The sequence below is a fragment of the Nothobranchius furzeri genome, chromosome 12, assembly GCF_043380555.1.
Source record: "Nothobranchius furzeri strain GRZ-AD chromosome 12, NfurGRZ-RIMD1, whole genome shotgun sequence".
Lineage (NCBI taxonomy): Eukaryota > Metazoa > Chordata > Actinopteri > Cyprinodontiformes > Nothobranchiidae > Nothobranchius > Nothobranchius furzeri.
In genome coordinates, this window is record NC_091752.1 from 53,082,787 (window position 1) to 53,096,829 (window position 14,043).

At 39.9% G+C, this 14,043-nt stretch overlaps 1 protein-coding gene across 3 annotated transcripts; it reads right to left on the bottom strand.

Annotated features, from left to right (window-relative positions):
* Positions 1-1,448: 1,448 nt before the first annotated feature.
* LOC139062169 (uncharacterized) lies at positions 1,449-12,757 on the bottom strand. Of its 3 annotated transcripts, XM_070542692.1 has the most exons (7): positions 12,420-12,757; positions 9,171-9,289; positions 8,835-9,052; positions 4,918-5,957; positions 4,541-4,696; positions 3,232-3,324; positions 1,449-2,340 (listed from the first exon to the last, which is right to left on the bottom strand). In XM_070542692.1, the coding sequence occupies exons 4-7, from the start codon at positions 5,947-5,949 to the stop codon at positions 2,062-2,064; spliced, it is 1,560 nt and encodes a 519-aa protein (XP_070398793.1). In that variant the 5' UTR covers positions 5,950-5,957; positions 8,835-9,052; positions 9,171-9,289; positions 12,420-12,757; the 3' UTR covers positions 1,449-2,061. The 3 variants fall into 3 exon arrangements, with proteins under 3 accessions (XP_070398793.1, XP_070398794.1, XP_070398792.1); XM_070542693.1 differs by lacking the exons at positions 8,835-9,052; positions 9,171-9,289; positions 12,420-12,757 and having other exon boundaries at positions 4,918-6,135; XM_070542691.1 differs by lacking the exons at positions 1,449-2,340; positions 3,232-3,324; positions 4,541-4,696 and having other exon boundaries at positions 5,949-9,052.
* Positions 12,758-14,043: the final 1,286 nt, after the last annotated feature.

The window sequence follows — 14,043 nt, forward strand, 5'->3', positions numbered from 1 at the left end:
ATAAAATATCAGTGAATTGAGCTCACTGGCTCCAGTTATTCTAATGTTCTTTAATTTAAACTAGTGTAATTATGACATTTGTAGTCTAATGAAACATTATTGTTTCGTCTTCTATTTAAATGCGAACGATCCACTCCACTGCTCTAAATTCAGAGAGACAACTCTTTGGCCTTTACGATCTTTAATTTGCATCAAAGTGAGTTCATTCTTTCCATCCACTCAAAAACTAAACACATCCACTCCTTTGTTGCACCCAACTCTCTGAGGAAAGGAGCCTGTCAGCCTGCACTCTCCCCCCTTCTCCCCTTTCTTCTGTAACTGCTCCAAACCCATAGCTGTGAAACAGAAGCAGTGACAGCTGAGATGAAGGTGTGCTGACACTGCAGTTTTCAGCCTCACACCCTCGTGGTGATGGATGACTGACTGGTCCTTTACACACCTGGCCTGCTGTTCTGTGAGATAATACTACACTCTAAAAAATAAAGCATTGGTTCAACAAAAAAATATATGTTAACGTTTTCCACTAGAATTTTTAAGTTAAACCAACTTCTGGCAGAATTACATTAAATCAGCTCAATATTTTTGAGTATGGTGAAGTAGCCTTTTGGTCACAACAAAGCACATTCCTAAATTACATTAACTTAATAATTGTCAACAAGAACGCAAGAATTTCAGTTGGTACAACATAATATTCATGTACGTTGACGTAACTTTTTGGCTATATTAAAACATATTCCTAAGTTACATGAACTTAATAATTGTCAACAAGAACGCAAGAATTTAAGTTGGTACAACATAATATTCATGTATGTTGACGTAACTTTTTGGCTACATTAAAACATATTCCTAAATTACATGAACTTAATAATTGTCAACAAGAACGCAAGAATTTAAGTTGGTACAACATATTATTCATGTATGTTGACGTAATTTTTTGGCCACATTTAAACACATTCCTAAGTTACATGAACTTAATAATTGTCAACAAGAACGCAAGAATTTAAGTTGGTCCAATATAATATTTCAGGTATACAGTAGTGTAGTAGCTTTTTGGTCATAAAAAATAAACTTCAAATATTAACTGAATTATGTATGATCCCTGCAGGAGATTCTATAAGGGCATTTTTCGGTTTCTCAGGAGGCTAATTTGCTCAAATAGAACCATGATGATTTGGTCGTCTCTTGTAACCATGACTACCTTGTGGGAGGGTTCCAGGGTTTCCAGGTTTCAACACACCTGATTTCAGTCAGCAGTTGATTAACAGGCTTCTGCAGAGTTTGATGATCTGCTGTACAGGTGACTTATCTGTGTTGGAACAGGGAAACCTGTGGACCAGAATTTGACACCCCTGATGTAGAGGCATGAGGGAGATGTCATAACCTGGCACCTGGACATCAGCTAAGGAACTCATACCTGGTGCTCAGAAATAATAGAAATTCAGACAGAATTATTCAAATGAGTTAGACCCATTTAATAACAATAACAGCACAATTCTTTAACATGTAAAGTGCAATATTTGAGGGCTTCATTTTCTTAAAGACACAAAACGCCCACTGAAACTTATGAGGAACAGTGTATTAAAATGTAATAAAACACAATACATGAATCATATTTTTTTGACTTGAACAAGGGACAGTGAATCAAAACAAAAGATCAGAGTTCAATACATTTAAATTCACTAATTGAAACATAAAATGAGCAAAGCTTCTCTCATTCAACTTTGTCTGTACTTTAGCAAAGTCATCTTCATTCTCATTTATATTTGACTTTTTAACTACCAGATTAATGCCAGCTCAAGAAGGCATTATGTAAAAACTTCAAAACACACCACTATCCTCAGAACAAAGAGGTAATGGGAGGAATTAACCACAGCTCAAATTCCTTAAAAATGTGCAAACAGCAGCATTTAAGACACAAAAAATTAACTCAGAAGCTTATGAAGAACAGCGCTTTAAAATTGAGTAAAAGCCAATGACTGAAGTAGTGCTGGAAATGCAGAAATAAGAAAAGGTTTTGTGTCTACTTTGAAACTCCCTCATGAACAGTTCATTAAGTCTGCTCTAGAAAATACCAAACTTGAGATTCATTACTTTAGAGCTGGCTTTTTGTCCATCAAGCTCAAGGCATAGCTTTTGAAATACCTCAAAGGTAAATTTCAGCTGCTTTGGGTAGGTAAGGTTCAGAGTGTAGATAACTCCCATCAGCAAAGCACAGGATCTGGCAGCATCAATCCCCTCCAGGATCTTGGATCCCTCAACGATGATCGTTGCAGGCCCATCACCAATGATAGCAATCTTCATGACTTGCATTGCAAGGTCTGCGTTGAGCTCCTCCACATCCTTGTAAGAGAAATTAAAAGAAGTTAGGATGTATAAAATACGTAGCTCAAGCTCTTCAGGATGACGTGAATAAAGGAATAAACTACGACTTCAGGTATTACACAAAGACAACCTGTTTTAGCTTATGAAAATAAGCTAAAACAGGTTGTCTTTTGTGTTTATCTTTGAGTGATTTCTCTTTGTCATTCTGCAACCTATAAAAGCAAAATCAAAGCATTTTCAAAATATTTTTTTTTAATTTCTATAACGTTTGAAAGTTTTTCTATTGCCATATTCCCCAGAGTTAGAAAAGTGAGAAAACAGCCTTTTGTAACCAGTGCAGTAATTCTACTGATCTGACAGCAGTCCATTTGCTTGAGCATAACATAAATGTTAGAAGTGAATAGCAGGTACTAGCATTGTGTGCAAAAGTGATTAAAATGACTCAATAATGAAACAAACTATTCCTGGGGGTAACATGTCTTTTAGCTTTATGCTAACTTTTTAGGTTCAAGCTAATGTTTTCTACTTTATGCCAACATGGAAGTACTGCCGGTAGCACGCCCTCTCAAAGTTTCTTCAGGAACTTTTCTAGTTGGTATCATTATTGTGTCATTTTAATCACTTTTACACACAAAATTCTACTACCTGCTATTCACTTCCATTGTTTATGCTCAGTTAAAGCAGACATATTACTGCCAGGTCAAAGAATTACTGCGCTGGTAACAAAAGGCGTTTTTCCTCACTTATCAAACTCTGGGGATTATGGCAATAGACAAATTTTCACTTAGGGGTGGAACATCCCTTCATTACTCAACCTTGAACAGAAAATCCAATGAACAAAAACACACAGAACCTACAGAGACACATTTCAAACAAAACAAAAAATTGAAAAAGTAGTCAAGTACTTACGCTGTATTGTTTGAAAAGATCCTCCTCCTTCTCTCCAAGATAGACTATGAGGCAGCGAATGGCAATCTCTCTGCGCTTTTCAACTGTGTTGTCCTGATTGATAGAAAAAATAGATAACGTGTTAAAAAAATCTGATGCAGGTAGGGCTGGGCAATATGGCAACAATTTCATATCCCGATGCAGCTGATTTTCTATGCTAGAAATTATATACACGCGCGCGCACACACAGATTCAATAAGCGCACACGCTGCTTTAACTCCGGCGCGCCGTCAGACTGAAGGCAGAAATGAACGCTGCCTCCACCACGATAAAAACTTTTAAGAGGTTATTTTTCATTCAAGGTCAAATTAAGATATTAGCTTCTGGGATGAGTCGGGTCCACTACAGCCAGTGACTCCTTATGAACCTGACCACAAGTCCTGTTACTGCAGCATTTGTTATTCCAGTCAGCGTGGCAGCGGATCGCAGATTCAGCCACACCATAAAACAGCAATAAGTCGGTCTGAGGCAAAAGTGAACATCATGGCTATATCTTGTCCCCTATTGACATTTGATTACGCACAAGCAGGTGATCAGCTCAGGTTTACGCAGAACAGAAGGAAGGAGAGCGCTCTGGCCGCACAGGTTAAACGTTCCTACTTTAAGAAAACCATTAAATTGCATTGTTTATGTGCTACCTGGGAACTCTAAATATTTATTTAAAATTAAATCAAAGGAAATTGTAATGGTATCGAATGTTTATTATTTACTATTTAAAAAATGAAAGTGATGGGGAATTTTTTTTAACCCTGTCTGTTTAGCTTGACATCAGATATATATATACATATATATACATATATACATATATATATATATATATATATATATATAGAGAGAGAGAGAGAGAGAGAGAGAGAGAGAGAGAGGGAGAGAGAGAGAGAGAGAGAGAGACATGCCCCGATGTGTGTGTGTGTGTGTGTGGGGGGGGGGGGGGGGGTGCGTCGACATGGTCGGGACATAGAAGGGGGTGCGTGGCTAAATAAGTTTGGGAAACACTGCTCTAAGGTGTCGACCTAAAACACCACTGTAAAACGGCTTATGGTGGTGTAAACGATTATTTAAAAACGATTAACAGTTTACATCATACAGACGACATATTTTCTTGTATTGCCCAGCCCTAGATGCGAGTGTAACCAGAATATAAACAATTTGGAAAAAAATTAGTGTTAGTATACAATGGACCTTGTTCATAGCAGCCATATCAACATTTGACATGAAAACAGTGAGGCAGATTTTAATAAAGGTCTATTCATAAAGTTAGTCATTATACCTGCAGAAGCATGTCCTTAATCTGCCTCATCTTCAGGCCTGCAGCTCCTCCTTTTGACTGGGTCAAGGCCATCAGTTTTGGGGTGCATTGGTCAAGCCTGGCCAGAAAGGTCGATTCAAGGCTAACTGTTGTTATTCTCTTGAATTCTTCACATATCTGCAGGGCACACCAGAATAAAGTACAAAAAGAGAGATACGTATAATAAACAATGCAGAAATTAACATCCAAATGTGTATTTGTACACATTTAAATGTTTTGGGTAAAAATACATGTATTTCAACATTTTTTATTTACCCGACTTCAATTTGTGGACATGTATCCACAATTTAATCAATCCACAACACAAAAATATTGGTTTAATAAACATTTTATCTCACCTGTGCCTTGCTAAAAAGCGCAGGCCAGCGCTTCATGAAGTCGCTGATGGCAGGAGCCTCTTTCACTATTTCCTCCCGACGAAGGCTGAACGTCTTGGCCATTTTCTGAGCTACCACTCTGGAGTTGTCCTTTTTCATCACTTCACTCAGTAGCTCGACTCTCTCTTTTTCCAAACTTTCACTACTTTCACCTTGAGCATGAGGGGGTAGGTAGTTCACTTCAGCCTTCTTTGGTTTCTTGACATTCTTTGCTGGGTATTGGTCACGTGTCATTTTCCTCTTAAGAGAGTTTACTTCAACTTCAGGGCAGCCGAGACCTCTAAGCTTGCTTCTGAAATTGTTCATCTTATATTTTAGACGTTGTGCCCATCCATAGGACCCATTGAAGGACCCTGGTTCTTTCAGGCAGGGATGCTTTAGAGTCAGGGCCTCTGCAACCTCACTGATCTGCAGACTTGATGGATAAGCAGTATACTTATAAATAGCTTCTGCTAGTTTTCCAAGGATGTCAGGAAGCAGTGGAATGAAATCTTTTGTAGGGAGAAGAGTCCCATCTTTTTGGAAGCGCTCATTGACTGACTGAATTTTGATCTCTGTGAGGTCAGAAAACCTGGGAATCGGAAACTGAACAGGCCAACGCTGGTAACGGTGCCCTGGACTATCTTCCGATGATGAAAGAATCAGTGTGTCATTACTTGACACAGATGAGGTGTCAAGAAAGTGTTCCTCAGAAGGATGATCAGTCATGTTGGTCACATCAGTTAAGGTCAAGGTTACTGTAGGCTCCTGGTCCTGGAGAAACACAATCTTGATTGTGTCCTTGTCCTTAATGTCCGTTGTAGAAACAAGGGTGAAAAACTCATCACCAAAATCAGCATCTTTATAGTGAAGACGGAAGTCTCTTGCAATGGAAAAGGTATCACGAATGGCTGAATGAAGGTCATCTACTGTCTCAGGGATTCCAGATGGTAGTACAACTTTATGAACATCGTGATCTGCAAAGATCACTCGAAGTTGAGCCGGTTGGGACATTATGTAACCTGTAGACAAAACGTTTGACACGTTTTGGTAATTGTTAGTAACAGCTAAATTGTGAATAATAACATAATAAAGTTTTATCTCCCAAGTATGGAAACCAGGAGCCAATTAACCATATGCCATGGTTGAAAATAGCAAGAAGACTGTGAGATGCGGGTTTGTATCATTTCATCTGGAAATCATTCATGGAACATAAATGCTGCGCTTAAGAGTCATAATGGTTGTTCCACCAAAAATGTAAGAAATCAAGGGAACCGTGTCTAATAGCTCAGCTGGCTCTATGACTTTCACTGAACCAGTTTTCTCAAGCACATAGCTCCTCAGATGTTCAACTGACCAAGCAGTTAAACCTTTCACTATGAATTCAACATTGCCTTTCAAAACCACAATCTGTATCAACTCCCCAAAATCTGGAAGACCACCAGTGGAACCATTAGCCAAGATCATTCCACTGGTGTACTTGGTGCCCCTGTAACACACACTTTTGGCTATCTGGACACATGTCTCACCAGGAAACTTAGCCTGCAGTGCTTCTTGGATATCCACTCTCAGCACATTAACATCCACTGTAGACAGTGTTGTAGCCTGTAGTAACGGTCTGACAGCTCTGGAATCATGTTGGTTATAAGCAAGCAACAACTGATGCTTCATGGCGAGTGACAGCAGAATATTTTTAAAACAACGAGTATGTCTGACAACACGCTTGAAAAAGCTGTGCTTTGCCTCAAACCGCATTGTCCACAGTGACACCAGAGGACCATAAGCCCTGATAAGTTCTGGATAATGTTCTAGGAAATGGTGTTTTGGAATGAGGCGTTGCTCTGGGAAAACCATGATAAACCTGTGTTTATGCTCCAATATCTTACTGTCCAGGAAGCAAATGGTCTCCTCTGTGTGGACTTGGTTAACAACAAGCTCAACAATGTCTCTGAGCACAAGAAGCACTTCCCATGCTGGGTCACCCTCAGGGATTTTTGATCCAACCATGAGTGGCAAGAGTCGCAGCAATGCCCAGTTCTCGTGGGCATTGCCCCCTACACTTTTCCGTTGGGCAAAGTTCACAGGGACAGGCTGTGGTGCATCGGTTTTGTCTGACCATTTATAGGGGAACTCTTTGATGCATTTGTTCAGCTCTTCAAGAGTGAAGTATTTGTTGTGAATGAATACTCTTAGGCACAGTGCTATTTCTAGGGGCACTATACCTTCAAAGAGATCATGCAACACATCAGGTGGATATCCAGACAAAACATGAAAATATTTCATTTTAGCCGTCAGTGCACATTGTCTCTTCACTCCATAAACATGCATCAAACTGTCATTTTCCTGTAAAGCCTGCACATGCAGTGTGTGTTGTTCCTTCGTTCTGGGTGGGAATGCCTCATTTCTCACTTCACCATTTTGAAATTGTGACTTTTCACCTAGACAAAACCGACAGACGTATGAACTGGAAAAGCTCTCAACAAATCCCCCCATAGAATGGGCACCAAGATTGTCTGCAACAACACTAAACACTGTTCCTTTGACTCTTCTGCCCAGTGCTGGAACATATAGTCCTTCCTCCTCCAACACTACAAGATCTTTGATCAGTGGCTCTAACACAGCACTGTAACCAAATCTCTTTACATCTTCAGCCTTGCACAGAATTGCTAAGAAGATTGAGTTTAGCTCAGATCTGAGCAATGAGGGGACATCAGCTAACACCCAATACACAGATGTTATTTTGTGTTTTTTCCTCGATGTACCAAGAGGATTGCAAATCTCAAAGTCATCCACATAGAGATTGAGTGCAATTGTAAAGTCACCTTTTGAGAACAGCTCGTTGGTTTTGTAAAAGGTGCCGTCATGAAATGACTTGTACACAGTTCTCTGTGCTTCTGCCTCACTCAAGAGCAGGTCTAGTATATCCTTTCTGCTAAGAACCTGAAGTAAAGACTTTAGAATGGGAACATACTGGAAGCTGCTCTGTCCACTAAGAATATACTCAATCGGCTCCACAACAGGAAAGTGTTCATTAAAATACTTTCTTCTTCTGAAGGCAGAGGAAAGAGGACCACCATCACAAAGGGCAGCGCTAATAGGGTTAGCACCACAGATGTCATTCACCATTTCAGACACAATGGCTTCATCAACATCACAATTGTGTCTCTTCAAGCAGGACTGTAAAATGTCTTTCATGATGGGGGCGGAGGCTGAATGACAAATAAAATGCAACTCCTCTACAAGCTCATCAATGCATTGGTTGGGAACATGAAAATAACACTCTAATTTCAACATCAAATGAGCCAAGCTTCTTTCAATCAACTTTGGTAGTACTTTAACATCATCATCTCTAAACTCCTCAATGTCAGACTGTTCACACTCCTGATTAACTAAATCACTGCACTGATCTGTTTGTGAAGGCTTGTCATACCTCTTTAACACGTCATCTTTAAAGTCATCTAACGAGTGGGGAGTATGCTTGCGATTTTTATGCGACGCAAATGTTCCATAAATGTTAGTTTTGAAACTACAATTTTTGAAAACACAGGACACAGTTTCTTGCTTTTTTAAATGTTGACGAAGGTGTTCAAAATACTCTTTTTCAGTGGAGAATGTGCCCACATTACAGAACTGGCAACAGAAACTGAGTATTTCAGAGGTTTTCACTATTGTTGAGTGAGTAGAGTGTTTCCTTGATATGTGTGATTTTAGGCTACCCCATGATTTAAATGAACAAAAACAATCTAGGTAAGGGCATGGCAGAGGCTGCACACCAGGGATATGGCGTAACCTATAATGTTTCAACAACTCGTCTTTAGTGGAGGTCGCAAATTTACAGATTTTGCAAGGCCAATCCATACTTGATGTTTCTGTCTTACTCCATGTTCGTTCACGCTTACTTCAGAAGGCTGACGACGTTTTAACTTGAACCCCTTGGCACGTGACACCAGGATACCAGGAGAAGATGAAGGTTTGAGTTTTTGTCCTTGCGAGGCACACAGCAAAGTAACTGAATATTTAGGTGAGATTCCCACGTTCTTTAGAAGGCTGACCACGTCTTAACTGGAACCCCTAGATCCACAACACCAGGACACTGTAGAACACCAGAAAGTCACACCTGCACAAAAACACACAAGCTGGTATTGTCAATTTCACTTGTGAGTCTTCAATACAGTGAATAATTTTCACCTGTGTCTTTGTCAATAATTGTTGATGGACTCACGAGAGCTTCTCACCTTAGGGGACAGAGGACGGGATGTCTAGCTTGTCCTGAGAGGCTGATCTATCTCAACTTGAACTCTTGGTCTACGACACCAGGATACCAGTGTTTTGTCCTTTCAAAGTCACTGAAGACCTGAGTAGGAAAATAAATTAAGTTAAATGATTTTAAACGTGAAAAGCCTGGTGGCTAATCAGTAGCCAATATGTGTTTTTATGATATTTAACTTACTGTTATGAGGCATTTGTTTACACTTTTGAAACAACTTTTCCAATTAGTATCTTTTGCACCATTTTTAAATAGTAATATATAACTCTTAGATACATTTAACATTAGTCTTTTACTATATTTTGCTTTTACAGCATTTAAATGAACTGTTACAACCAGGTGGTGTGTGTGTGTGCGGGCGCGTGCGTGTGTGCACGTGCGTGCGATGCTAGTAACATTTCTGATTCATAAAATTATAAAGTTGGGGACCTTTTCGGGGACAGCGTGAGCTGGGACCAGTCATTCAAAACAGAATACCTGAATTTGTTGGGCGCTGGAAAGCCCAACAGCCATAGAAATCATATATGCATAGATGCAACATGTGGCTTTCCATAGAAATCAAATACACGTAGAGGTGACCTTGGACTGGGCCTGTCTGTTGGAGCTGGTGTACCCGCAGACCGCTATATTGGATGGGTCTCCATTTGCCCCGAGTGCATTTATTTCTACCAGGAATGTGTTCACTAAACTAAAAGCCTTTATCATGTTTTTTTTAAATAAAATCAAACGTAAGATTCAGCCATTTTCTGACAGTAAATACGGAACAACTTTTTCATACACAAGCTAGAAAAGTCAATACTCCCACATGATCTGTTTTCAACAGTACGCTGGTTGTTGGAAGAGTGCTGGACCCATCCAATATGATGGCAAAGCATGTAGCTCACCAACAACAACTGTTATCTCTATGAATATATGCTCTCTATGGTTGCAGCGTCACTGCCATATTGGTTGGGTTTATCATTCTCCAAAACCCAATTGGAGTCGATGCTGAGTCAGAATCTATGGTCCTTTTTGTGCAGCCAACTGTTGCAAAAACTGGCATATTGCTAAAAACAGTGGGGTTGTTGACTTTTTTTTTTTTGCTTTTCTGTTTGGAAAACTGTTTTAACAGTTTCATTATTTACCATCAAAATGTGACTCTGGTAGTCCTGTCATGCCACTACTTATATCTCATTTTGTTAAAAAGAAAGACAAAGTGTTTTAACTGGAGGAACACATTCCTTCGTAGAAAAAACCTGCACTGGGGCGAATGAAGACCCATCCAAAATGGCGGTCCGCTACCACGCAGCTCAATTTTTTTTCTTCAAACTTTATTGAGACATATCAATGGTACAAACAGTCCGTGTCGCCTCTCCGTATTTCTCTTCAAAACACCGAAAGTCACCAAAAATCACCCTAAAGCCGGGCGTACACTGTGCGACTTTTTCACTCGCAGCGTTCAGCTTCAGCTCAAACTGTACGACTTCCTCGCAGAGCAGATCTCACGAGTCATGTGCTCACACTGTATGACCCAGTTCTCGCATGCGACCTGACTGCTCACACTGTACGTCTGGTAGCAACACGTCGGCCCTAAAAATATGCTAAAAATGGCAGTTTTTACTCAACACGTCAGACTTTTTTGTCTTGTCTTGCCTGTTGTCCTTCAGGAGTGCTGCAGGAGGACACACAGGGATTTATGGGGGTTGGATGAGGAAAACGAAATAAGAAAGTAAATCTGTGTTTTGTGATCAGTTTAATTTGACATGAACACAACAAACACGCTTTCTTGACAATCTTTGTGAGTAAAAAAACGTGTAGGTATGAAAACGGCTTTACCCTACCATAATAATAATTACCCTACCATTGTGCGGCAATGTCAGCCGGGCGTACACTGTGCGACTTTTTCACTTTTTTGAGCCGATTTTCCAGTCGTGCGAGAATCCACGACATCGGGGCGAGTTTTGCGCCGAGCGGTCGTGTAGTGTACAGGGGGTTACAAGAGGCGATTAACACCACGTGACCAGCTGCCGATCAGCAGTCGTGAGCTCGCACGGACTTCTGGCATGTTTAATATTTTGCTCGTCCCTCGTGAGGGTATCGCACTGTTGAAGCAGCACTGCGAGCAGCTGCGACCCGAAATGTATCAGAACCGCTCATGGCACATGCGCAATCATGCATCAACACCGCTCCCCTGCTATTTCCCTAATAACACACGCTGTTCGTTTTTATTTCTACACGTTTTTTTTACTCACAAAGATTGTCAAGAAAGCGTGTTTGTCGTGTTCATGTCAAATTAAACTGATCACAAAACACAAATTTACTTTCTTTATTTCGTTTTCCTCATCCAACCCCCATAAATCCCTGTGTGTCCTCCTGCAGCACTCCTGAAGGACAACAGGCAAGACAAGACAAAAAAGTCTGACGTGTTGAGTAAAAACTGCTATTTTTAGCATATTTTTAGGGCCGACATGTTGCTACCAAACTACAGTGTGAGCAGTCAGGTCGCATGCGAGAACTGGGTCGTACAGTGTGAGCACATGACTCGTGAGATCTGCTCTGCGAGGAAGCGTACAGTTTGAGCTGAAGCTGAACGCTGCGAGTGAAAAAGTGGCACAGTGTACGCCCGGACCCGGGTTTAGTCTGGCATCTTTCATGGCTCGGTACTGGGTTGAACTCCCGCCCTTAACATTAACAAGATGGTGGCGCTGTTGACGTAAATGTAGAAGCGAAAAGCGGCATCTAGCGTTAGCATTTCTTAATGGTTATTAACATAAAATGCTTCTCTTTACAAAAAATAATTCCACATTTAGATAATAAAACGTTTCAATCGCTGCTTAACTAACAGCAAACACATCAGTGATAGCTACTTACCTTGGCTAGCATCAACATTATAGCTCACATCCTACAGAAGCCAGCGTTAGCGTAGCAGTTAGCGCCGTGGCTAACAATATCTGTGATCTTTTAAACATTATAAGACAAGTAGAATGGTCTATATAAGAGTAACGTTAGTATTAAATGTTCCAAAAAGAGCCCAACGATTTCTACTATTGCGGAATTTGCGGCTCCGTGTATGTTACAGCCGAACTGCTGTGCACACAGATGTGGGTGAAAGCTAACCAGAGCGTCTCGCTTGCTACCGAGAGAGAGATAATGTTACGTCGTTGTTTTACATTAGGCTATCACTAACAATATCCAGGGTGACTGTAAAATACGTGTAATTCCGCATAAATGCACTTACCGTTCGCCACCAACACAGTGCTTGATATCCTGAACATGTGCTGTTGAAAATGTCCGCTTGAGCAAAAGTGAGGAACTGTGGGAGGTTTACACGTCATCAAGTTTTATTTTACATCGACATAACTTAAAATTATATTGTGTTTTGATGACTGATTATTTTACATTCAGACTAATCATAATTATATATTGAGTAAAAAGGCTAAATTTGTGTGTCACCTGAACTCAATATAATACAATTTTTAATTAAGAAGTCTAACAGTGTTTATGAACTTGATTTTTAATTTCACAACAACATATATATTTAAGTAATGACTAAAGGTCCCATTAATTACTTTTTAGGGTGTAGAACATAATGCAGTAACCACACTGAGCGATTCTTTGGTGCGCTCAGTGATTTATTTGAAGAAAGTGCCGACAGTTTGCTTGTACGCAGTGTAGCGGAGGCAAATGTATTATTTATTTGATATTCTGTATAAATATACAACATTACCTTGCTTGATCTTTATTGTAAATATCAGAAGATGATAGGGCTTAATCAGAAGATTCGAGTATTTTTGCTTTATTAAGTAATTATACACACTTCGTTGTGATTCAGAAAAGAGTCAGGTTTATAAAGTAAGAAATTATTTTATTACAATTATAACATGATAAGTGATCTAAACATTTTCTGTGATTGGATGAAGCTAAATGTGATGAAGGCTATGTGTCAATGTGTTGTTGGTCAGAACTTCCAAATCTAGGAGAACGGCGTCTCCGGATGAAAAAGAATTTGGTTTGATTAAGCTATGAAGTTGTTATCGTCAGAAGCACATCTCACCCTTTTGATGACCTTCTTCACGGATCCGGAGGTCAGAGAGGTCGGATGACCTCGGGGCACCCAAGTCCGGTAGATTGACCGCAAGCACCAACTTCTCCAGTCCAGAGTTGTCACCCACCAGGCAGCACAGGTTGGGATCAGCTTGCGTCTCAGGAATAACTCTTAAGGGGTTGAACAATATCAGCTTGTTCTGCAGGAACTATTTTGCTGTTCAGCTTTGCAGGTGCAAAAAGGTTTTGACGACGTGTCAAAATCATTGATGGCTAAAGAGGTTTTGCTGCAGATGGCCAGTCTTAAGCTTTCTCTAGAACTCAAGAAATCACCAGCGTGATTTGGTTTTAATGTTATGATGTTATAGTTGTGTAGCCGACCAAACGTTGACAAGTTTGAGGATATTACCAAGAATCTCAGAAACACGCCTTCTTTGATCAGGAGGCTCTGATCTGGGTAAAAAAAAACAAGTTATGTGTTGTAGTCTAACTTAACCGTACTTGTTATTGTGTAGAGCAGGTGTGAGGACCTTGTCATCAAAACATGGTGAACACATTGAAGATTCTAGACACATAACATAATATAACATCCATTCAGTGTGCACAGATTAATGAAGCATTTCATTATACTATGATTATTACAAGTAGTAATAAACAAATGTTTATTTAATGATTATCTAGATTACAAGTCATAGGAGAAGTTCATATTGATTTATTAAATCATTCTTGACTTTAGCAACTGAATCTAGCTGGAGTTTTTTCTTCTGGAGGCAGACAGATGAGACCTTGGGGAAAGAAAGTTATTGTTTATCTTTCAG